General features: G+C 51.8%; 1 protein-coding gene across 1 annotated transcript in view; it reads left to right on the top strand.

Annotated features, from left to right (window-relative positions):
• Positions 1-24,755, top strand: part of DSCAML1 (DS cell adhesion molecule like 1) — a 341,358-nt gene that overhangs the window by 305,105 nt on the left and 11,498 nt on the right. Inside the window, exons 17-21 of the mRNA XM_047693447.1 lie at positions 2,431-2,671; positions 6,145-6,291; positions 8,449-8,604; positions 15,985-16,124; positions 21,995-22,148. Coding sequence (XP_047549403.1) covers positions 2,431-2,671; positions 6,145-6,291; positions 8,449-8,604; positions 15,985-16,124; positions 21,995-22,148 — 838 coding nt within the window. The remainder of the gene's footprint in view (positions 1-2,430; positions 2,672-6,144; positions 6,292-8,448; positions 8,605-15,984; positions 16,125-21,994; positions 22,149-24,755) is intronic.

Here is a 24,755-nt window from a genome sequence, read left to right as displayed (position 1 = left end):
TAGGTGTGTGTGTGTGTGTGTGTGTGTGTGTAGATATACACGGGCAGAGATGAGAATGCAGGAATTTTCTCACTTACAAACTAGCAAACAGGACTGCTCAAGTGCTGAAAAACATTAATTCAGGCATTAACAAAAAGTCAAGTCAATTAAATACACATACACACACACCTCTTTAGTGAGTTCAAAACCATTACGTTAAATTAAAAACTTCATTTTATTGAGTTAACAGTGAGCTTAAAATGCAGTTCATTTAAAACATTCATTGAATTAAAAAAAAACAGTGGGACTGTTTTACTAACTTAATTGTTTTTGATCTCACTATTTTTTAGTATAATAAAAGGTGGGCTTTTCAATTAACTTCATTGTCTTTAAAACCCAGATTCGAGTTGTTTTTCTGTGCACTGGGGTGGGTGCTCTCTCTCAATTTATAGATGGGCAAGTCTGTTTGTTCAAGGAGCTGGTTTCTATCTGTGAGTCTGGATCTGTCTGACTGTAGGTAGGTAGGTAGATTAGGATGTTTGCTTTGATGGGTCAGGATGTGAGATATATCAGGAGTGTGTGTGTGTGTGTGTGTGTGTGTGTGTGTGTGTGTGTGTGTGTATCAAGGTTGAAGCTTGGGGTAAGAGTAGGTTCTCTAGTCCCAACTTCATGCCATTGGTGTTTACTCTGTCTTCCTGGCTGACTGGGACCAGTCCTTCATTACCACCACCCCAGCCAGAGCTCCAAAATTCTCCCTTCTTACCATGTGTCTTATCCATCTCTGTCCGTCTGTCTAGGGGTTGGCTTCAGGCCTCCCCACCCCACAAACCCCAACCCCTAGCCATGATGTCCGGGGCAACCTAGCCACGTGCTCCAAAGGACTGGCCACACACCAAGTCAAGGACTCTTTTTTTTTTTTTTTGGAATTGTGGTAAAATATATGTACTATTTTTATCATTTTATCCATGCCTACGTGCACAGGTCATTGTCATGAAATATGTTCACTGTGTATGCAACCATTCATTACTGCCATCTACCTCCAGAACTTTCTCACAATCCCAGAAACTCTGTACCCGTTAACTGATAAGTACTCCTCTCCTCACCCCAGCCCCTGGAAACTCCTAGTCTCCTTTCTGACTCTGTGAATGTGGCTGTTCTAGGGACTGTTCTAGGGACTCCGTAGAAACTGGATCACACATCATTTGAACTTTTGTGTCTGGCTTATTTCACTGAGTGTGATGTTTTCAAAGTTCAACCACATGGTAACCTGCGTCAGAATTCCATTCTGGCTGAACAATAGGCTGTGTCCAGCTAAATAATATTCGATTGCCCTCATAGACCACATTTTATTTATTCGTTCACTCATCAATGGACACTTGGGTTATTTCTACCTTTTGACTATGATGAATAATAATGCAGCCATGAACTTGGGTGTGCAAGTCTGTGTCTGAGTCTCCACTTTCACTTCTTGGGGTACGTACCAAGGAGCGGAACTGCTGGATCCTATGGAAATTCCGTATTTCACTCTGGGAGGCTGCTGACCATGGCCGCCGCACCAGTTTGCATCCCCACCAGCAGTGCACGAGTCCAGTTGGCCCACGTCATTGCCCAGACGTGTTGTTTTCCGTTTGGTGACAATAGCTGTCCTGGAGGGTGTGATGTGCCATCTTGGGATTCTCTTTTTACTCAAGCTAATTACTCATCTTCCTGTCCATTTGGTTACTTTTTGTCTGCGGTTCCATTTCTCCCAGGCTCCTGAGCCCATGTCAGATGACAGCCCTATCGGTTCCTCTCTCCATTCGTTCAGTAACTGTGTATTGAAGGCTTGCTACATATCAGCGATCATTCTAGACAGTGAGAGCACAGCAAAGAGCAAACGAAACAATGTTTTTCATCCTTATGGTGTTTATATGCTAATACGAACACAGGGACGCATAAGTAAAATATATAGGATGTCCGGTGATGCTAAGTGCGATGGAGAAAAAGAGAGCCTGGGGAAGAAAAAGTGGGTCCAAGAAGTGATGGGGGCCAGGAAGAAACATGAAAAATATGAAACAGAGGGCAGGGAGCAATCTCAGATAAAGAGCGTGAGGAAAGCCTCATGAAGACAGGGCGTGGTGGCGAGGATACCACAGAGGTGAAGAGGGAAGATGTGCGGCCGTGCAAGGAAGGAGGGTCCCCCTGGAGTGGAGGTGGGCCCCATGTGAACCGCGAGAGGCCAGTGTGCTGGAGCAGGGGCAGCCAGGGGAAGAGGAGATGGACCCAAGAGGTAACGGGGCAGGTTGTACAGGGTTCCGTTGCCCTTGTAAGAGCTTTGCTTTTCACCCCAAGCGAGATGGGAGCCTTTGAAGGGTGGGGAACTGAAGCAGGACAGGATCTTCCTTTGGCTTTCAGAGCATCGTCTCCGAGCCCCCTTGTGTCTTTGTCTCCCCTCCCCCACCCCGCTCACAGGCGCCCAAGAAGGAGCTGCAGAATGGCGTCATACGGGGCTACCAGATCGGCTACAGGGAGAACAGCCCTGGCAGCAGTGGGCAGTACAGCATCGTGGAGATGAAGGCCACTGGGGACAGCGAGGTCTACACCCTGGACAACCTCAAGAAGTTCGCCCAATATGGGGTGGTGGTCCAGGCCTTCAATCGTGCTGGCACGGGGCCCTCATCCAGCGAGATCAATGCCACCACACTGGAGGACGGTGAGGACACGAGCATGCGGTGGCGGGCGGGAGAGCCAGGGCTGCCAGCGAGGACTCGGGGCCCTCCCACTGCTCCCAGGCCCCGTCACGACCCCGTGAGGCACACAGCACCCTGGATCCCTCCAGCTCCTCTGACCCATTAGCTCCTCAAGAGGTGCTGAGACCTTAAGCACCCCTACGCTCTCAGTCTACTGGCCAGCGCCCTGTCCATTGCGTGCTGATGCTCCGCCCATCTGAGCCCCTGCCTCTCACCCACCCAACTCTCCCTCATTCTGGCCCTCACTCCTGTCTCTCCCCAGGCCCTTTTCCTCTACACCCTGGTCCTGTTTCTTCTCCCTCAACAACCTGCAGGTCGGAAATGGGGCGGAAACCAAGTTACCTCTGCACTTCTGGGCTGGAACCCATCCACTGCCTGTCTGAGGGGCCGGACAGGAGACAGGGCTTAAGATATGCCAAGATCCACGCGGTGGGTGGCTTAGAGCCACTGCTTTAAATGTGATCCTTTGAGGACCAGAGAGGATTCCACACTCTGTTGAGTAAATGACAGGGCCTGGCTTTCAGGGGGACAGCATCAGGAGGAAGCAGGGATGTGCCTGCTCTCCAAGCACAGAGAAGGGCCAGCTGGTACCTGAGCCTGTGTAGGGTTGAAAGAGGAGACATGGCCCTTGATGCCTGCAGCCCCCCAAAGGGCAGAAGGTTCCCCTAAGCTTCTTTCCTGATGTCCTAGCCCAAATCCAGAGTCTGAGATTAAAACCGCTGCTGCGTCCGACCCTGCCCCTGCAGAGGGAGGGGACTCACGCATTCCACTATTAGAAAGTCATTCCTTGGAGTGCATGGCTGGCTCAGTAGGTTAAGTGTCCAACTTTTTTCTTTTCTTTTCCTTTCTTGTCTTTTCTTTTTTTTTTTTTTTTTTGAGATTTTACTTATTTATTTGTCAGGGAGAGAGAGAGAGTACAAGCAGGGGAAGGGGCAGGCAGAAGGAGAAGCAGGCTCCCCCGGGGAGCCGGATGTGGGACTGCAAGGCTCGATCCCCCCCGGGGCTCATAACCTGAGCACAAGGCAGACATTTAATTGACTGAGCCACCCAGGCATAAGCATCCAGCTCTTGATCTCAGCTCAGGTCTTGATCTCAGCGTCATGAGTTAAAGTCCCACGTTGGGTGGGGGGGCAGTCACTCCTTAAGGTTAAGCAATGCCTTCTCCCTAGCTCATCTTCTCTAAAAATGTAGACACCCCTGGGAGGAAGGATATATCAGGTCAGAAACCTGAAAGTACATTAGCTCATGCTGGCGGTCCTTAACTTTGGCTACAAATTGGAATTATCTGGAAGCTTTAAAAAATATCGATGCCCCGGCTTCATCTCCCAAGATTCTCATTCAGTGGTTCTGCGGCCCAAGCTGGGCTTTAGGATGAAGCACTGAGCCCCTGGGGAACGGGAGAACACAGAAAAAGGGAAAAGCACGTAGCAAGCAGAGGGACACAGAAGACCCTAGTAGGGGATGTGGGGAACCACAAGACAACCAGTGCCCCCTCGGCCTCCCCCATTCCACACCGACTCCGTCCCCAACCAGCACCTTCCCAGACCACAGGCCTCGCTGGGTGGAGGGGAGTCAACCTGTCACCTCTTCACACCAATAGTACTCATCCCAAGGGGTGCTCTGACCCAGTAGTTCTCAAACCTGAATGTGTATCAGAACCTTCTGGAAGGCCATAAACAGATTGTGAGGCTCTCCCCCCACCCAGCTCCTGCTAGCAGGTTGAATAAATTTTGCATCTCAAAGAAATTCCCAGGTGCTGCTGGCACAGGGGGGCACCCGCCTATGAGAACCACAGCGCCAATAGCTAGGGCGCTACCCATCAAAGAAGCCAGGTTTCAAGGAAGCTAAAAAGCCTGTCCGGAATCACCTATCACCTAAAGAACAGAGCCTGGGGTCAAAATCCAGGTCAGACCCTGAATCCTATACTCTCTCCCGTGCCCCGTTGTGTCTCTCTCGCTTTGGAGCAAGGCTGGATATAAGACCAAGAGACGCAGACCCGGGATGCCCGGGGAAGGCGCGTCCAGAGGGACAGCTGCCCCAGGCCCACACAGCCACAGCACGTGCAACCCTGACTGCTGCCTACCAGGGCTGGGCCAGGAAACAGCCTGCCCAGGCCTCCAGCAGGGCGCTACCTCCCCGGCTCTGGCTCCTGGGTGGGGGGCCTAGAATTTCCAACAGGGAGAGATCAGCATGGGCTGTAGAGTCATTTTCAAAACAAAAGAGGAGAGAGGGAAGAAGTTTCCAGCAGCATTTGCTCAGCAGTTTTTCATACTTAATTAAGGCCCTCGTTAGCCTGTCAGATCCTGATCGTTTCCTGGCAATATTAGCACTCCTCCTGGGGTAGTCAAGGGCCCTGCTTTAGCAATAGTGTCTTTTCCATAATTATATTACCTTCATTTTGTTCGAACGGGCGATCTGTATTAGTTTATTACACTGGGTCCCTAATTACATGGTGCTTATATTTTTACACCTAAGTAATATGAAACAATAATCATTCTCAAAGAGGATCGTTAGGATGATGTATTATCATTTAAATGCTCATAAAAATTAGAGTTGCCTCTTGTGGGGCAGTGGGATCCAATTACCTTCCATCCAGCCTGTGCCTCCTTTCTCCCTCTCTGAGCAAAGCAGACCTGGCCTTTCCCTTTGGCCCCAGCTCCTGGGAAGCCAGCAGGAAGTGCCACCAAAGTTCTTCCCAAACAAAGTGGCTCCCGGAATCTGACGTCCCCACTGTCTGCCATCTCAGAAAGAGTGACCTGCACCAGGGCCAACCCCAGGGTGTAGGACTTAGGTTAGGCTCCAAGGTAGTGCTCCAGGGGAGAGGGTTAGAGGCAAATGGGCCACCTAAGTTGCTATCAGAAAGTGTTTTCTCATCATCTGAATCATTTTGATGTGCAGGGACAAGGGACAAAGGTGTAATGGTCCCAGAAAACTTAAAGGTGTCTATGGAACCTTCCCCCCTTCAACAAGGTGAAGGGACTACCTTCTTTTCCTTCCCTTCAGCCTGGCATAAGGACCCATGGGGCCCAAGAGGCTGGGCTCAGACCACCTGGTCAGAAGCCACATCAGGCCAGCAGCCATCAGATAAGACCCAGGGCTGGCCTGGCGATCTTCTAGGTTCTGTAACCTAATGAAGATGAACTTCCTGGGCTGTGGTGCCCACTGGAGGATCCCCATGGGTCATGCCAGGAGTTCATCACCTTGTGCCCTCAGCACATACCCAGAACCGGGAACGTGCCACCTGGAGAGCAAGGAACCGAACCTATGAAGACCTCTTTTCATCTAAAACCAGGAGAGGAAATGCTTCACTTCCCAGCCACACAGCCCAGACTCTCCTCACTCTATCAGGAGCTCCTCCCATGTTCTCCTGGTTGGGAAACAGATGTCAGGCTGTATGTCCTGACCGGACTCTACCCTTCTCCCCCACCCCCTGCAGTGCCCAGCCAGCCCCCCGAGAACGTCCGGGCCCTGTCCATCACCTCCGATGTGGCCGTCATCTCCTGGTCGGAGCCCCCACGCAGCACTCTCAATGGCGTCCTCAAAGGCTACCGGGTCATCTTCTGGTCACTCTACGTGGATGGGGGTAAGTGTCCTGGGAGTGACGGCTGGGTCTCGGGGTGAGAGGTGTAGGCTCCTTGGGGGTCTGTGTCCAGACCAGACACAGATGATCAGAGCTGAGCATCTTCCCACAGGATATCAAGTGGAGGCCCAGCCCCTCTCTTCTGCGTACACTGTCCCAGCCAGAGCCAGGGCCAGGATGGGTGGTGGGATACATGGTCACCTCTGTGCTGGGGGGAGGGACATCAGCTGCTCCTGGACGGCCATGTGTTTGGGAATGACCGGAGGTGTGATGGGGTGTCTGTGATTTTCTGATGTAACGTGTTGATCTTGGGCAGGGTCCCTGGCTCTCAGACGGGGCGGTTGGAAAGTGTCAGGAAGGCACTGCTTTCAGAGGGGTGTGGAGCGAGGGTGGGGCACCTGGGGCTCATCCTCACCACCGAAGCCAGAAGGGGAGGAAACGGGGTTACCAGAAGCTGGTGGGGGGACAGTGCAGCACCCCTTGGCCAGGCAGTGAGGTGGGCAGTCTGCTCAGGACTCGGAGAAGAGCAGGAAATGGAGCTGGAATGGCAGAGGCACAAAACCCAAGATCGTGGCCCAACGCTAGGGATGCCTTCCTTGCCCTGGGATGCACTGGTCCAGACAGTCGTGTGTAGCCCCACAAACACACCGAGCCCCTGCCCGCTGGGTACACGGGAGCCTTGCAGTGACCAGGAAAGCCTGAGCTTGTACAAGCCGGAGGCCCAGAATCCCAAACCATGGAGCTGCTCTACTGGGGGGCCACGGTGAGCTTGGCTCCCCGGCTCCTGAGACTTCTGCCCCCAGCTCCCTTGGCTCTCCCTTTTCCCCTGGAGGACCTGAAGCTCCAGCTCGTGGTCATTTCTGCAGGGCAGCTGCCCTCCTCATCCCCTCACCCCTTCCCCATTGTGTATGCCGAGATGCACTGCCGACAGCATGTGCCTTTCCCTGCCACCACTGCCACGGCCTCCTCCAAAAGCACAGTGGCCTGGAGCTCAGGGCTTGGGTTTTGGGAGGTGTCCCTAGTTCATGTGCTCTGACACAGCCCCCCTGTTTGTGCTGCCCCAGATAAGGGATGGTCCTTCAGTTTCCAGAACTTGCTTCCTCTTTTCTAAACCCACAGTGTTCCTAGCTCAGCCCCTTAAGGTAAGGAAGCCATTGGCCTTTGTAATCTCCAAAGGCACCTGGCTCACTGGCCATACTGACCTCCTTTTGGGTCTTTTCTCTGGCTCCAGTCCTGGAGTACCCTGACTACCCTGGTTTCTAATTTCCTAAAAATAAATAAATAAATAAAATAAAAGTCCCAGTGCCGGGGTTTCTGAGGCTTCCCTGCACTGACCCGGAGTTGCCACTGGCTGGGCGTGGTGTTCTCACTCCCGGGCCCTGGCAGACTGCTGTCCTCCCTGGGCCAGGCCCTCTGCCCACAACAGGTCCCCAGAGAGGCCCTGGACTAGGTCTATGGGCTTCTACAAAGCCTGTCCTCAGCCAGTGTCCGGGCCTGTCTTTCTGAAAGCCCAGGGGTCTCAGTGGATGGCTGTCAGCTCAGGAGCCTCTTTTTCTCCTTCTAAGTTCATGGTCTTCCCAGGGGACCCCTTCCCCAAGCTTTCCTTCAGCCTACAGTAAATCCCTTGGCAGAGTCAGATGGCGGGTCCTCACTGAGCTGGAGGAAGGCCCGACCCTTCCTGGCGGAGGCTGTCTCCTCTCATAGCCTGTCCCAGATTCTTTTTGTGGGTTCTTCCCGGGGAGGGTGTCCTCAGGGGTAGGGAGAAGGGAAGGGGCCTTAGCTCTTATGCTACTAAGAGTATGGCACGCTTGGGATCCCTCACAGGGAGAGGGGATTGGATGGAGGAGGGGAAGGGTGCTCGGAGAGATGGAAATATTCCAAAGGGAGAGTATTAGGTTGAATTTGGTACAAGGTCACTGGGGCCAAGGCCAGGCATAGGCCGGCTCACCCTGGTTGGACCCCTTGGGGAGAGATGAGACCTGGGAGCGGTGCCCCAGATTTGCCCCCGTGTTCCTGGAGGTCAGGTCCCCCTAGCTGCCATTACCATGGAGGCGAGGTCTGAGCCCAGTGGAGCCCAGACTGGCAGAGGGCCAGTGGCAGGGGGACCAGGCACGCCCCGCCCCACCCGGGCCGCACTCAGGGGCCGCTTGTCTCCGGCAGAGTGGGGCGAGATGCAGAACATCACCACCACGCGGGAGCGGGTAGAGCTGCGTGGTATGGAGAAGTTCACCAACTACAGCGTGCAGGTGCTGGCCTACACCCAGGCCGGGGACGGCGTGCGCAGCGGCGTGCTCTGCATCCAGACCAAGGAGGACGGTGAGTCCGCTCTGCCATGCCCAGCCCGGCCCTTGGCACCCCCTCCACACTCCCCCAGGCCTGTTGCCGAGTGCTGCACAAGGAGAAGGGTGACGGCAGGGCACCATCCTGTCTCCTGTCCCTTTGAGTCATAGTAGGGTGGCTTTGGGCACTCTGGGACCCCACCTGGGGAGACCACAGCCTGCCATCGGTGGTAGCGGATGCTCTGGGACTCCTGCATAAACATGTAAGCGATGGGAACCTGCTCCCTTGGCTCCCCCTGCAGCACCAGGTCAGAGGTTGATAAAGCCTCTCTTCCCACCTCCCCTTCAAGAGCATCCTTTTTGTGGCATCTGCTCTGATGCAAGTTTCTGCCTGATTTCCTCTGGATACAGATGGTTGGGATTGGCGGGGAGGGGGAGAGGGGTATCTTGCCTCACATCTTGGCTTAGGGACTTGGCAGCCATCCTGCAGAGGCCCCAGAATGGGCCAGGCCCTGGACTCTGGTGTGCTGGGGAGGCTCTCAGGGACAGAATGGGCTGTGCCTCCATCCGGAGCTCTGATCTCAAAGCCCTTCCTCATGGGATGGAACTGGAGGAAAAGCAGAGATCACGAGCCAACCCTCCAGGCTGGGGTGACAAAGGAAGATGGTGGGGGAGGTTGGGAGCTGAACCAACCCGGCAGAGAAGAGGTTGGGAAAAGGGCCAGACTCCCAGCTGGGGCCCAGAAATGCATACTGCCAGGGGGCCTCGTCTGGAGCGCCTCCCCTCCCCCCACTTCTCACCCCACATCCAGAAGGTGGGGCTCCTTCTTCCGGCCTCCACTTTCTTCCTCACCACATCCCAACACCATCCCTTAGCTGACGCTTCAACCTTCTGAGGCAGATGCTCTATTTTTAAGTTGGTTCGTGTGAAAAGTGGCTGGCAGCTTGGGGACTAAAGCAGCAGCCACTGCTAACATCCTGGCTTCCTCCCCTTGCTGCCTCAGTTTTCTCAAAGTTCCCATGGCCTGGGTCCCCTCCTGTGCATTTCCCTCAGAAGGTGTTGGAGGATTAGAGTTGCTGAGATGGGGGTCCCAAGGTGGAAGGCATGCTCGAGAGTTTCCCAGAGCAGCCCAGTGCCCAGGGAACAGACCGGTTTAATCCAGCTCCCCACTCTCCCTAAGCCCTGGCCCTCCACCAGATCGGGCCCCCTCCCTGCCTTAAGCTCTGAGCAATTAAATATTTACCAACCTGCCTGCCCTACTTTTCCTGCCATTAATCCCCCCATCAAGGTTTCCTGGGACAGCTCCGGGCAGAGCCACCTGCTCGTGTGTGTGCAGGCCAAGCGGGGACCATGCTCAGAGCCTGGCCCCTTCCAGAGCTTCTGAACAACACACCTACCCAGCCCCTAGATGGGAACCACTGCTCCCCTACCCTGTCCCCACTCTTTTGCATCCTGTGAGGATGCAAGGTCTGGGCCAGAAGCTCTTCCGCGTGTTTGACAAAGGTGGGGGCCCCACGAGGGAATCCGAAGGTCCGATAGCATCATCCCTCCCCGCAAGGAGCTTCCCACTTTTCACTTCAGAGCTGCCTCCAGAGACACGCCCAGGTACACGCGCAGGGGACCACGCAGCCAGGAAATGGGTCCCGTGGGCAGCTCCACAGAGTAAAGGGACGCTGGCAGGCACAACAGACGAGCGTGGCCCAGCCCTGTCCATTACTGGCCAGTCACTTAGCCTTCCTGAACCTGTTTCCTCGTGATAAAATGGGGACACTGATCACATCAAGTTGTTGTAAGAAGCGAGTTAATTGTAAAATGCTTCCTAAAATGTGCAGCGCTAGCAAATGGCAGGGGCCTGCTAGTTACCAAGGTGCTGGCCGCTTCAGGTGGACCCAGGCATCCCCGAGGGACTCAGTGCCCCCTAAAAGGGAGGCCCGGGCCAGAAGGAAGCCACTGTGAGATGAGAACCGCTGTCACACCCAGAACTGCAGCTACACTTGACACGGGTAGTATGTGTAGTCATAAGTGTGACCGAGCCTTCCCGGCAGCCCAACGAGGTAACTATCATGTCCATTTTCAAGGTGAGGAAAGTGAGGTCTGGTGAGCTAAAGCAACCTGCTGGAGGTCATGCATCTCGTAGGAAGCGAACCAAGGCCTTCTTGCCTCCGTATCTTCTATACTTTCCATCACATGCCTGTGGCAGACAGGTAGCTTTGGGCGGCGAATAGTACAACTAAAGAAAGATTTAACTAGTAAGTGTATTATTATCACACATAATAAGGAGTCTTGAGGAGCACAGCTCCAAGGTTGCTGAACTCATTGGGCCCCATCCTTCTGCTCTGCCATCCTCCACCTGTCAGCTGTGCCTCCCATGATTTCCAAATGACTGCAGCTTTAGGCATCTCACCAGACAGGACAGAGTTCCCAGTGAGAGAGGGGGTCTCTTCCTGTGGGCATGCCTCTCTCGGGAGTGAAAAACACCTTCCCCAGAAGCCCTTCAACTGATTCATCCTCATTTTCCATTGGCCACACTGGGGCAACGTGTCTCTTGCTAAGCCAGTCACTGAAAGGGGAGTGGAATGATCACAGCTGACTTCTCTGGAAGGTAATAAATCCACTAGTGTCAGTGATGGGGACAGCTCTCTCTGAGGAATGGAGGGGCACGGGGACCCGAGCAAGAGGGAGGCTCGGTTTGCAAGGAACAGGAAAGAACAGGGGCAGATGGGCACACAGACCAGCAGGCGCAGCACCAGCCCTGGCCCCGCCTCCTCCAGGTTCTCCCATTCCAGTTCTTTCTCAGCTCCCTCAGGAAGCAGACGGGTCCACACTGCAATCTGAGCTCTGCTGTGGGGGCTTGGGACGAAGAGCTGAAGACATGGTGACTCCCTGCCCCCACGCCCAACCCCTTGCCCCAGCTCAGGATTGTGCCTTCTTCCAAAGGGGGGGAAAACAAACAAACAAAAAAAAGATTGGGAAATTTAGAGAAAACCAAAATAAATTAAAAGATAAAATGAAAACAAACTCAAATAAATTCAAGCTCATTTCTGAAGTCCAAATCCCCCAGTCTTAACTTGGTCTCAGGCTGGCTTGGCTGGACTTGGTTCCTGAGCAACAAAGCCTCTTGCTGACGTCTCCCCTCCCCTGGGAATGCTGAATCAGAGTGAAAATTGAGTTGGATTTTAAACCATCTTAAAGATATTTAGCTGAGGATGAGGCTTGACTGGACCTGTGTTTTAGGAAGGTAACTCCTGAAGCAGGAGGACAGATGGTAGGAAGGGCTCTAGGGGTTAAGGACCAGTGTCAGAGAGGCCCGTTAGAACCTCTGGGCCTCTAGGCAGAGAAGCGGAAGGTGTGTGCTAGGGTGGCCTCTTTAACAATGAAGGCAGGAGTGAGCACAAGTTTAGAGAAACATATCAGAGGATCTGCACTTCCGGTAATGGTGGACTACGTAGGTAACTCAAACCCACTATCCTTCTTGCTGAGGACAGTAGGAAATCTGGATAAAATATTTTTTAAAACACCTGCTTGAAGGCATCCCTGAGCTTGCAGGAGAGTGTAGAATTACTGGGCCAGGATCCCAGGGAGAGTGGAGGCCCAGGAGGTGAGCCTGGCATTTGGAACAGCTCTCCCCATGGTGGGACACTTGCCAAATCTGGAGGCAGGGGCTGATAATCTGAGCAGCAGTGGAAAGGAAATTGGGAGTCCAGGGCCTGCTGGGGTGGGCAGGTCTATCTGGTGAATCCCCCTTACCTGGAGTTGAGACCATGAGCACAGCACATTGGATTAAAAGTGCACCCAAAGTAGACCAGCTAAGCTTCAAATCATCTCAGTCCTGGAAATCAGATTGAGGTAGGCCCAGGTTGCTAGTCCCCAGATTGCAGATACTTGCCACAAGCAAATGTGAATTCTCCCTTTAGAAAGATTACATCATCTGAGACCTCAAACTATTTCTACAGACAAGTTTGCAAATGATGTGTCTGGCATACAATAAAAATAATGAGGAACAACGTGAACAAAAGCCAGGAGGGGAAAAAAAAAAAAAAAAGAAAGAAAGAAACAGACCCACAAGAATTTCAAACACAAGTTTTATCACATATGAGCTTTCAGATAGTTACTCTGAATGAAATTGAAATTTTAAGAGAATTGGAGACTATCAAATAGAAAATCTAGAAACAAGAACAATTAATACATGAAATTAAGAACTCAGTGGATAGATTTAATAACCAACCAGGTGCAGCTGAAGAGAGAATTAGTGAATTGGAATTAGATGAGAAGACCCAAAAGAAGCTCAGAAAGAAAAATGAATGGAAAATAAAAGAGCAGACGTAGAACAGCGATTTTCAAACTTGACTGTGCATACAAGTCACTTGGGGGTCGTGTTAAAATTCAGATTCTGATTTGGTAGGTCTAGGGTGGAACCTGAGATTTTGCATTTCTAACATGCTCCCAGGTGACGCTGCTGCTGACCAACGGACCACATTCTGAATATCAAGGACATAGAGGATGTGAGAGGAAGTCTCAAAGAAGAGGAGGAAGAGAATGGGGCAGAAGACAACATGCCTGAAAACTTTTCAAAACTGATGAAAGACCTCAATCCCCAAAGCAAGAAGTTCTAGGAACTCTGCAGGCAATGACTTAGGAAATCCACACCCAGCCTTATCCTAATAAAGCTGTTAAACAGGAAACACAAAGAGAAGATTCTTAAAAGCAACCAGAGGGGAAAAGACCAGTTACTCTTATGGGACCAACAATGAGATCAGCGGCTAAACTGTCAGAAACAATGAAAACCAACAAACCAACAATGGAAAAATGCAGTGCAGTGGTATAAATTAAATAAGGAAAATAGTTATCAATCTATGATTTTATACCAAGCCAAAATATTCTCCAGGATTAAAGTGAAATAAAGATATAAAGTGAAATAAAGATATAAAGAAATAAAGACAAACAAGAACTGAGAGATTTTACCACCAATATGCCTGCTCTAGAGAAATATTAAAGGGTATTCTTTAGCTAGAAGGAAGATGATCCCAGGTGGGAGCTCAGTGATGCAAGAAGGAAAGAACAATTAAATGGGGGACATACGGGTAAATCTCCATTAATACTGACTGCATAAACAATGATGACAGTGACATTATCTTGGGGAGGGCCTAAAATATATACATCATTAAAATATACAAAATAGTGGGGCACCTGGGTGGCTCAGTGGTTTAAAGCCTCTGCCTTCAGCTCAGGTCATGATCTCAGGGTCCTGGGATCGAGTCCCACATCGGGCTTTCTGCTCAGCAGTGAGCCTGCTTCCTCCTCTCTCTCTCTCTGCCTACTTGTGATCTCTGTCTGTCAAATAAATAAATAAAATCTTTAAAAATATATATACAAAATGGCATATAAATTGGGTGGAGGGTAAATGGGGGTTCTAAGTCCCTTGCATTGTTGAAGGAAAAGAGTACCAATTCATGATTTGGTAAGTTAAAGATTCATATTGGGTTACCCCTAAAAGTGGTAACAGGCTGTCTAACAGCCAACTAATAGAGAGGGAGAAATAAAGTATTTCTTTTAAATCTTCAATCGAAAAAAAGCACAAAAAGGAGTAAAAAGAAAAAACAGAATAGGTGGGACAAACAGTACTTAGTAAGAGGAGCTATTTAAACATAAATATATAAGTAATTGCATTAACTGATGATAAATTGATAAATGATAAATTGACTAAATTATTCAATGAAAAGAGAAAGACTGTCAGACCAGCAGTGAAACAAAACCCAAATACGTGGGGTTTATAATAAACACCTAAAACATAAAGGTATGGAAATGTGAAAGGAGTACATAAAAGATACACCAGGCAGAGCAGAGAGAGAGCTGGAATGTCAGACACAGTATGCTCTGAGGCAGGAAGCATCATTAGAGATACAGGACTCTCTGTTACAATAAAACCCAATTTACTAATCAAATGAAGCAGTTCCAAATTTGTTGTGAACCTAGTAACATCACCTCGAGACTGCACATACGGGGGCGCCTAGGTGGCTCAGTCGTTAAGCAGCTGCCTTCAGCTCAGGTCATGAGCCCAGAGTCTTGGGATCGAGCCCCGCATTGTGCTCCCTGCTCCACAGGGAACCTGCTGCTTCCTCTGCTTTCATCCTCTTTCTCTGTCAAATAAATACATAAAATCTTTAAAAAAAAAAAAAACGAATTTTAAGTACCCCTCTCAGTTACTGCTGAGGAAAAAAGTATGCAAGGACAGAAAAGATCTGAACACGACAGTACACCTGCCCCAGTGCCCCCCGCATGGCCCCCTGCATTCCACAGCTGCAAAGACACTAGCAGGGGTGGGATGGTGGGGCTGTAGCAGGGAGGGCTCGGGCCCCTGGATGGATGGTGATGATGAATTTTATGTAGCCTAGAATTGTTGACCACTTACTAGATTTTTTTTTTTAATGCTGTAGTACTAGAAGCTAAGAGTTGAGAGAGGGAATGCAAAAAAACAATCATCGTCACCATTTATTGTCTTCTATAGTCAGGAGGTGCCAAGTGCTTTTATGTTGATTAGTGCTGACTGTCACTGCAAATCTGTAATGTGGTTGTGATTACGTCCATCATATAGAGGGGCAAACAGAGGCTCAGGAGGCAAAGTAAGTTGAGCGGGATATCATCACTGTCCTCAAAGGAACGTAAAGCTCCCAGGAGGAAAGACGAGTACACGACAATACAAGGGAGAGATGAGGGGACCTGAAACCAGGAAGTGTCCAGTCTCCCAAGTAGAGCACCGGGTTCCCGGCTAGGTCAGGTAGGCCCAGAGAGATGGGGGCAGAGGGGAGGGCAGAATCCATATGAATTGGGATCCCCTTAGGATGAATGTCCCAGCCAATTCTCGGGTAGACTTCCCCTCCTGAAACAGAAAGGGTCTAGCCAGCAGCCCAGGGGCAGTGCCCTGGGCACATGACAGGAAGCCCAGTCACCCACTGGCTGACCACCAGCCTCTGACCCCCAGGAGGAGGCCTGCTCTGTGAATCTCTGGAGCCCCCAGCGTCAAGGAGCTCACAGGCCAAAGAGCAAAGTGACCAGTGTATTTGTTCGGCCTACATACAACCTATTAGTCAAGCCTTGAAGCAAGAAGTAGATTAAGGTTGTAGGAACCAAGGTGAATTCCCCATGGGTTCTGTTTGTCTCTGAAGTATCCTAAGTCCTTGGTTCTGGCCACTTTTGAAGATGACTATTCCCAGTGCCTCCATCTCAGATACTTTGTTACAAGCCCCAAGTGATCACCTTTCTCCTTACCTGCTGGAACCTCCCCCTTTAAAACATAGCTCAAGGATGCCTCCTCCAGGAAGCTCTCCCAGATTGATCCACCTTACTCTCCCCACCCTGTCATTCTTTCCCAAAGGCAGAGCTCCTTTCTCTAAACTGACCTGGCCTTCTCCCGATTCAGTTCCAGGTCCCCCCGCTGGCATCAAAGCTGTCCCTTCATCTGCCAGCAGTGTGGTCGTGTCTTGGCTCCCCCCAACCAAGCCCAATGGGGTGATCCGCAAGTACACCATCTTCTGCTCCAGCCCTGGGTCTGGCCAGCCGGTAAGTAGGCCCAGGGTTGAATGATGAGGGTGACAGGAGAAAGGGAAAATTTCTCGGAAGATCAGCAGGTGTCCAGGGCAAACCCAGGAGCTACTTATATCTGTGTTTCTACATGAATTCATGGATAAGAATGGGTACTGGTCACCCAAGAGTAGTTGAGGCCTTACTCGGTGTCCATCTTGGGTCAGTCCTCTGTTCCAAGGGCCTCAAGGTTGTCACAAGCCCTGGAGGCTTCTTTGAGTCAGGGCTCACAACCAAGCAGATGTGAAAGCGAGACCAGGGCCTCAGCTCTTCTGGTCTGGCTGACCAGGGAAGCTTCCAGAAGGCCCCAGAGCTGTTGACTGGGGCCTGGCTGGTCCATGGCCTCTGGACATGATCCACTCTCCAGCATGAACGATCTGGGCTTGGAGGGCTGCTGGAGTTCTGCCCTGAGTGGCCCACTCAGCATAGAGCCCATTAAAGTTAGGAGATAAGATGGCAGACAGCTGAGAGAAGGCATGAGCGTCCCTGTCTGGGCCAGAGCTGGGACTCAGCATTAGAGAGAAGACTCAGACTGCAAGATCTGCCCAAACCTGGGAGTGTAATGCAGGTGGCTGGCCCCTGGGTGCTCAGAGGGGCCTGACAAAGAGGGAAGAGGGGATGAATGCAGTCCACACACCCATGTCCTGCAATATGCATCCTTCCCTCTTCCTTTCCTGGTCTCCAGCCTCTCAACCACCCCATTCTGCTGGGTGACTACCCTGGAGCACACCTGGTCTAGCTACACCAGCAGGTGCACCTGTCCTCAGTGGGGTGTCCAGTCTAGTGGGGAGGTGGCATTTCCAGGAGATATCCAGGATATCTCAGGAGGAGAGCAGGGAGCAGGAGGAGGCCCGCTTCTCCCTCCACCAGCAGCGTGTGATGGGACGGCAGCCCAAGCATCTGCAGATGAGCTCCCCGCAGCCGGGAAAGCTGCCCTGAAATTGCTTGATAATTGTGCCATCTCCTCCTCAGCTCGGCTTTCCTGTGGTCTTTCTGAATTACCCTCTGAGCCATAGGTGGCCCAGCACCGCGCCAGGGAGGCCAGAGTTCTATTACCAGAAGGGAAGCCCAGAAATATCTTTTCAGGGACCCTGTGCCCTCCCCTCCATCCTCACAGCCACGACGCAGAGACATACAGCTCCGTGAATTTTCACAGCACACGGGGCCAGCAGACCCAGAGCAGGGAACACGACATTACAACCCCCTAGAGGACCTCCTTGTGCCCCTTTCAGTCACCTCCCTACCCCCTGGGCACGGTGAGAGCCATCCTGACTTCAGAGTAGTGTTGCCGCATTTCATAGGTTATATAAGCGAAGTTCATACCATTTATCCGGCTTCTTTTACTCAACGTTATTTTGCATTTCTGGATTTCATCCATATTGTTGTGCGTGGTTATAGATCGTTCACTGCCACTTCTGCACGGGTTTCAACTGTGTGTGTACATAGAATTGTTTCCTCCAGTCTGTTACCGGTGGATAGGCATTTGGGTAGGTTTCAGCTCGGAGCCGCTACATATGGTGCCGCTGTGCGCGTCTTCGCTGGGGTCTCCTGGAGCCCGTGCGCATGCGTGCCTGTCGGGCGTGCACCCACAAGAACCGCTGAGCCGCGGGGTCTGCACGTGTCCAGTAGAGAATGTGCCGCCATCCCTGAGCGGTTGTACTGATTTTACAATCAGTGTTTTAGCCATGCCGTCTGCCCCTTTCCCCTGTCCCCCAACTCCACACGCATGCACAGACGTGCGTGCGTGTGCACACACATTTTGAGCTCGTCACCATTCTGGATGCCTGCTGTGCCTTTCCACAGCTCACACTTCTGCCCAGGCTGACCTGTGCTGTGGCATGCACTCCATCCTGTCATACACTGAGGGCATCAGAAGGCAACTAGCTAGTGACTTCTCTGTCTCCTGCGCTGGGCCTTGGGGCCCGGTGAGGACCGGGGCAGCATCTTTTCATCTCTGGGTCCCTAGCTGCCAAAAACGGTCCATGAAACATCATCGTCACTAAATACATGTTTGATGAATGAATTACTAGCAGCCTGGCCATTGTAAAGCCTTAGACACTGGGCAAGTTTCCCATGATAAATTGATGGGAGAGGGTACTCATTCCCGAGCTTGGCTTTGTGCAGTCATCTCCTCCTCCAACAATGAAGCCTTTCAAAGGCGCACTGCCTCCTCATTAACTTGGGCTTCAGGACCCCCTAGTCAGCTGGCTGAGGACCTCTGTCCCAGGCCCCAGAACAGAGCTCCTGGTGCCCAGCTCCTGCTGGAGACCCCAAGGGCCTCCCCACCTCTCTCCATGTCCTCTCTCCCAGGGAGAGTCCCCATGGGACAGAGTCCCACCAGGGGCCACTGTGCTCATGTGATGAGAACCTCTGTTCAGCCACCTCATGGGGTAGAGACTGACCCCCACGTGCAACTGTGATACAGACAGCGTGATACTGTCATTTTGCACACTTTCCAAATTCCAAACAACTGCATTACAAATTCACTTAGGGAAGAGCTCTAGGAGTGAGCGCTGGGGCTGAGGACACACGCATGTACGTGATGGTGCAAAACCATGGATTTGAGCTTGAGGTCAGAGGCAATGCACGAGTCTTCATGTGTGCATACGTACTTGAATGTATGAACACGCGGGTGTGGAACCCTCAGAAGAGATGGGAACTACATCTGGCTTAGGCCCCCAGAAGGAACGCCCTGGGGGCAGCCAGAGCTGCCGTGCATCCCATCAGAAATTTCACGAAACATTTTCATACATTTGTTGTTTTCCTCGGATTATCAAAATATTGCCACTTTATTGTAAAAAATTCCATAAATATATAAAAGAATAGAGAAGAAAGCAAAAATTACTTGTACTCATTCCCTAAAGATAAACACTGGCAATGTTTTGGTAGGTAGCCTTCTAGTCTTTGATCTGTATATAGATTATGGGGATTTTTTTAATAAAATGAAGGTGAAATTTTATGTAATATCATATAATCTATGTTTTTCATGTAATATATGTAGGCACTTTCCCACACCATCAAATACTCTTTTCAAATATGATCACAAGTGCCTGTTAGTATATAATCCATTTAACCAGTACCTTGTTCTATATTTAATCTATTTTCAAGTGTTCAACATTATAATTAATACCTCATTGAACATTCTTCATAAAAGTCTTTATACCCATGTTTCTTAGGGTAAATTTCCATAGGGGTTCCTGAGGCACAAAGAGTAAGGATATTCTTTTTTTTTTTTTTTTAAGATTTTATTTATTTATTTGACAGACAGAGATCACAAGTAGGCAGAGAGGCAGGCAGAGAGAGAGGGGGAAGCAGGCCCCCCACTGAGCAAAGAGTCCGACGCAGGGCCCGATCCCAGGACCCTGGGATCATGACCCGAGCCAAAGGCAGAGGCTTTAACCCACTGCGCCACACAGGCGCCCCAAGAGTAAGGATATTCTTAAGATATGCATACATGTTTGTAAATTACCCCTCAGAAAGTTGGAACCAAGTTACGCTCCCACCACCATTATAAGTACATGAAACAATGTGCCCATACTAATCCAAGGTATTATACATGTTTCATTTTTGCTAGTTAGACTTTTAAAAAGGTGTCCTATTTTAGGTATATTCCTTTGATCACTAGTTAGGTTGATTATTGTTATTTGTTTATTGGCTGTTCTTTTTTTCATGTTTGGGTAATTATCAATTCATGTCTTTTATCCATTTTTCATTTGGCTAATTCATGGTTTTCTTCTTATTGATCTGAGAGTGCTCTTTACATATGAGGAAAATAACCATTTTTTAATTATATTGGTTGCAGTTATTTGCTTGCCTTCTGGTAGTCTTTTTGGTGTGCCATGGGATTTTGTTTTTATAGAATTCAAATTTATGAATCATTTCCACTTATGATTTTTACCTTCACTTGTATGATTAGAAAGACAAATATTGTCATAGTTTATGTTTTTCTTTTTAACCTTTGATCCACAGAGACTTTATTTGGGAATATCGTTATGTGTTTTTAAAAATGATTTCAGGGGTTTTGGGGGAGTCCAGGTTAAAAGAAAGACCTCAGGATCCAGATGTGATGCTAACACCTTCAAAGGGAAGCCAGGCCTTTCCTGCCCTGTGCAGACACAAATGTACACTCGGGTACACACTGACACACAAGCAGGTACACCCAACTTTTCTCCATGTGTGCCCATACACACCTCAATCATCAAAGACAAACGAGCCAGGAGATGAACATGCCCCAGTTTATAAAAGACTCACCCCTTGCCCCATTTGTGCCTCTCTGTAACCACACAGGGTAGGCAGAGCTGTTGTGCTTTCTTAGTTCACAGGATAGAAAACTGAGGTCCTGGGACCCTTGAGAAAGGTATAAGACCTCTGGGACAGACCCTTAGGAAGAAGGGGCAGGTGCGTGTTGAAGCCACTACACCCGCCTACCTCATGCACAGATGGAAACACACACAGTATCCTGGGTGCTGCAGCCTGAAAAGATTTCCCAGCGACCAGGGCTCAGGGTGGTTCTGCACCTGTCCGCAGCAGCCACCTACTGGGGTCAAGGCCAAGTCTCCACCAGGGGGGCAAGAGGAGGAGTTGGCCAGGGAGCTCTGTGTGTATTGAAGAGATGCTGTGTCTCCTCCCTAACATTTGCCTGCACATGGCCTGGGGCCAGAAAGGATGTTTTCTCCTGTTAAAAGTCACTGGACCCCTCAGCCCTCCCATGGGGCACAGAGAATGTCCCTCTGTGACCCTGTATCTGTCTGCAGGTCTGTCCCTTGGCACGTGCACGTGCACAAATGCATCTCTATGTCCGTGTGCGTGTGAGCGTGTGCACGTGAGCATGTGTGTGCAAGAGCCCGTGACTGCAGAGATAACTAATTATTAGCTCCCTCTGGCCTCAGGGCCCCCCATCTGTTCCGGGGGCTGCTCCCCCTCCCTAGACTTCTGCCCTGATTTCAAAGAGGCCCTAGCGCTGTCCTCCTTTCCCTTCCCCGCGGCTGACCAAAAAATAAAATAAAATGAAAGTCCGCCCCATCCCGCCTGGACCAGGAAAGGGGCTGACAGGAGGTCTGCAAACTAGTGCTTATCAAAAGCTCCTTCTCAAATTCATTTCAATATCTGAGCCTCTGGTTTCCAAGGCAACATAATCTTTTCATCAAAGCAACTGGTAAAACCACTGGGATCCGATATTGTTTTGTTGGCAACTTGTCAAAACTGTCATTTGGTTCAAAAAATTTTTTATAGATTTATATAACCTACAAATATATAGGGTGATCTATACCACTAATAATCATTAATAAAGTGTTACCCAGTGAAGCTTTCTGAGCCCCGTCTCCCACCGCTCCCGCCCCCGGACGGTTTGCCCCCGCAGAATGAAGGGGTGGTAATTAGCAGAGCCGGCACAGGCTGGGGAGCCTGTCTACAACCCTAATAAGGCAAACGTGGTAATTTGGCTTCTTCCCAGAGACTCCCCTTCCTCTGGGTCTTCCTGGGACCCTCCTCCCTCCATTCTCCCTTCTCCTAACTCCCTCCATCAGTCACCCGCCACACTCACACTTCATGGCCTGGAGCCACCATTGCCAGCGTCTGGATCTCTCAAAAAGGTAAACTGAGGCTGGCCCAGCAACACCCAGAGCAGGTCCATGGGACCCTGGGGCCAAGCGCCATACAAACTCTGCTCACTGTTGCTCCTGAAGCAGAAAGGGCAAACGATTCAGGATCCTACCTTCTCTTCCCACTGCTCCCCTATCCTCCGGCTAGGCCACCCCCTCCTCTGAGCCCAGGTCCCCAAGGAAGGCTGGGGTTGGAGTCTGGAGGCCCGGAAGCTGGGTTCTTAGCCCTTCTTTGGCTCCATCCCGCAGGCTCCCAGCGAGTACGAGACGAGCCCAGAGCAGCTCTTCTACCGGATAGCCCACCTGAGCCGCGGGCAGCCGTACCTGCTGTGGGTGGCTGCCGTCACCTCTGCTGGCCGGGGCAACAGCAGCGAGAAGGTCACCATTGAGCCTGCAGGCAAGGGTAAGCAGCCCGGCCCAAAGGGGAGAAGCCACCGGAAGCCACCTTCTAGAATTCTGGTTCTCCCCAAATAGGGGCTGTCTCCCTCCAGCCTCACCTGCCTCCCTCCTGCATCTGCCAAGACTGGGCCTCTGCTGCATCCTGACTCCCAGAAGCCTCACAACAGGCTCTAGGCGGCACAGCTACCCAGGGGCGGATGGCATGGAGCACCCTGGTCCCCCATTCCCAGCTCCACTCCAAGGTTGCAAGAAGGGGCATTAGGCCCACTCCCAGCTCGCAGCAGAGCCTCTGTCCCAAGGGTCAGCATCTCTAGACGGGAGGCAGCAGGGGACACCGCTTCCACAGAGCAGGAAGCCACAAAGGCATCCCCCCCATTTCAAAGCCTGGACACCTGGGGCAGAGGTGGGGTTGCTGATGGCTGATTTCACAGGGGGCACAGCTAGGAGGAGGGTCTGGGCTAGATGCTGGGCACCGAGTGACTAAGACCAGGTGTGTCCTTAGAGAATGCCCCCACCGAATCCCTGGCCTGGGCAAAGGGGAGCCGTAGGGCCTATGCACCCCCATATTACAGGGAATGACAGTTCTCAGGCCCCAACCCACACCAAAGAGGCAGCGGGGCACAGCGGCTCGTCTGCCCTCTCCACCAACGCCGGGGCCGCCACAGGGCCTTGCATTCCGCCGCCACCAGTCCGGGTGTCCAGATCCTCTACCTTGACCGCCAGCCTAGACGGGAAGGCCCCCTTCTTCCCGGGCCTGCCTCCTCCCCCAGCCACCTGACCATGAACCCTGGAGCCCAAGGACCAGGCTCCTAGGATGACAGGCTTCCTTGGCTGGAGATGCAAGAGGTATCAGCCCTCCCCTGCCACAGGCTCAGAAGCCACTAGCGCTCACTGGAGGGCCTGCAGCGGGGCTCCCTACCATACCGTGCCCTTGTTGCTCCATTTTCCAGTTAAGCATCGAGGCAGGGTCTCCATAGCCGGCAGACAGCATGCAGAGTGGCCTGCGGGCTCTTCTGGCTCCAGGTCGGGCTCTTCCCCCCCAACCTCGGCATTTCTAATGTCCACAGTCCCTCCTCCCACAGGTGCCACCAACCCCTTCTCCTGGGCTCATCCCTTCTGGAGAGAAGGGGCCTAGAACCTGCAGTGCCCCCAGGGTAGCTGGCACTGGCCCAGAGCAGCGTGGGAGGGCCTGGGTGTCCTGCAGAAAGTCGGCCCCTTCCCCTGGGGGCAGTCCACAGGACACATCCCCAGTGGGCTTTGTACTTCCCAGAACACATCTACATCTTCTTCTGTCCTCAAGCAGCCCAGTGAGGAAGGGGGCGAGCACTGTTGTTCCCTCCCCCACCCATCCTACACACACACACACGTTCTCACAGCCCGAGACACCAAGACATTCAGGGAACTAACCCCAGTCATATGGAGGTACCAGGTCTGGAACTCTGAAGTGCTTGGTCACTTGGTTAATTTAATACCTGTTACTCAGCCCAGAGATCTCTGGGGTACCTGCCATGATCACCTTCCCACAGTTCCCTGGACATCTTTGCCTGCCTTGCCATCCGCGTTGCGGCCTGTGCAGCCTGGTCCTCTGAGTGTGCTCGCATCACTCTTGGGGACGTTCCTTTCTCCGCCATGCCTATGTGTATGTTGCTGTCACCTCTCTGTCAATCTACAATCCCACCCATGGCGACCTCGGTCACTGGGTGGCTGACTCCACGTCTGCGGCCCGGCCACTTCTCTCACGCTCTAGAACATGTGTATCTGACTGCTTTCTAGCTACCCCATGTGGGTGACCTCAGGGTCAGTGTGAGGCTAAGCATCCCAGTGTCTCCTACCCACCCTGCTCCTATCCCTTCCCCCACATCCTTCCTCCCCCTCACCCACCGCCCCTGCCATGTGCCTTGTCTCTGTGAGGGCACTATCCTCCAGCCGGCATCATGGCGGCATCCTTACCTTCCTCTCTGTCTCTTCCTCAAAACCAGTCAGACCCCAAGTCCTGGCGGTTCCTCCCTGAGCCTCTAACCTCCTCCCCACTGCCATACGGCCCCCCTGGGCCTGCTCTCTGGCCGCCATCTTGCCGCTGGTCTGTGTCCTCCAGCAAACCACCCTCTGCCAGCAGCCAGGGCTTCTACTCTACCTGAAAGTTTCACTACTTACTTGTAAGCCTCCAGTGGCTCCTCGTGACCTCACGGGAAGCCCACCCTCCACGTTCTGCAGCTTGGAGCCCTCCAGGGGCTTCTGCTCCTGCTCACTGCCCATCCCCCTTCACTCACCCTGGGCTTTGGTTGCCCCAGAGTACTTGCCGACCCTCACACTTCCATGGATTTCAGCCCTCCAGGCCTCTACTCAGTGCTGTCGCCTCTTCCGGCTACGCCTTTTCTTCTGTGCAGTGAAACCTCTTTAGCCTTCAAGATTCAGGGGTGCCTGGGGGGCTCATTTGGTTAAGCATCCGACTCTTGATTTCAGCTCAGGTCTTGATCTCAGGGTTGGTCGTGAGCTCAGGCCCCACACTGCACTCCGTGCTGGGTGTGGAGCTGACTTTAAAAGATTCCAGTCAAAGCTTCTCATTCCAGAAGCCTCCCCGGCCTTCTCCTCCACCACCACCAGACTGGCG

The sequence above is a fragment of the Lutra lutra genome, chromosome 10 (genome assembly GCF_902655055.1).
Source record: "Lutra lutra chromosome 10, mLutLut1.2, whole genome shotgun sequence".
NCBI lineage: Eukaryota > Metazoa > Chordata > Mammalia > Carnivora > Mustelidae > Lutra > Lutra lutra.
This window is presented reverse-complemented; position numbering and strand designations above follow the sequence as displayed.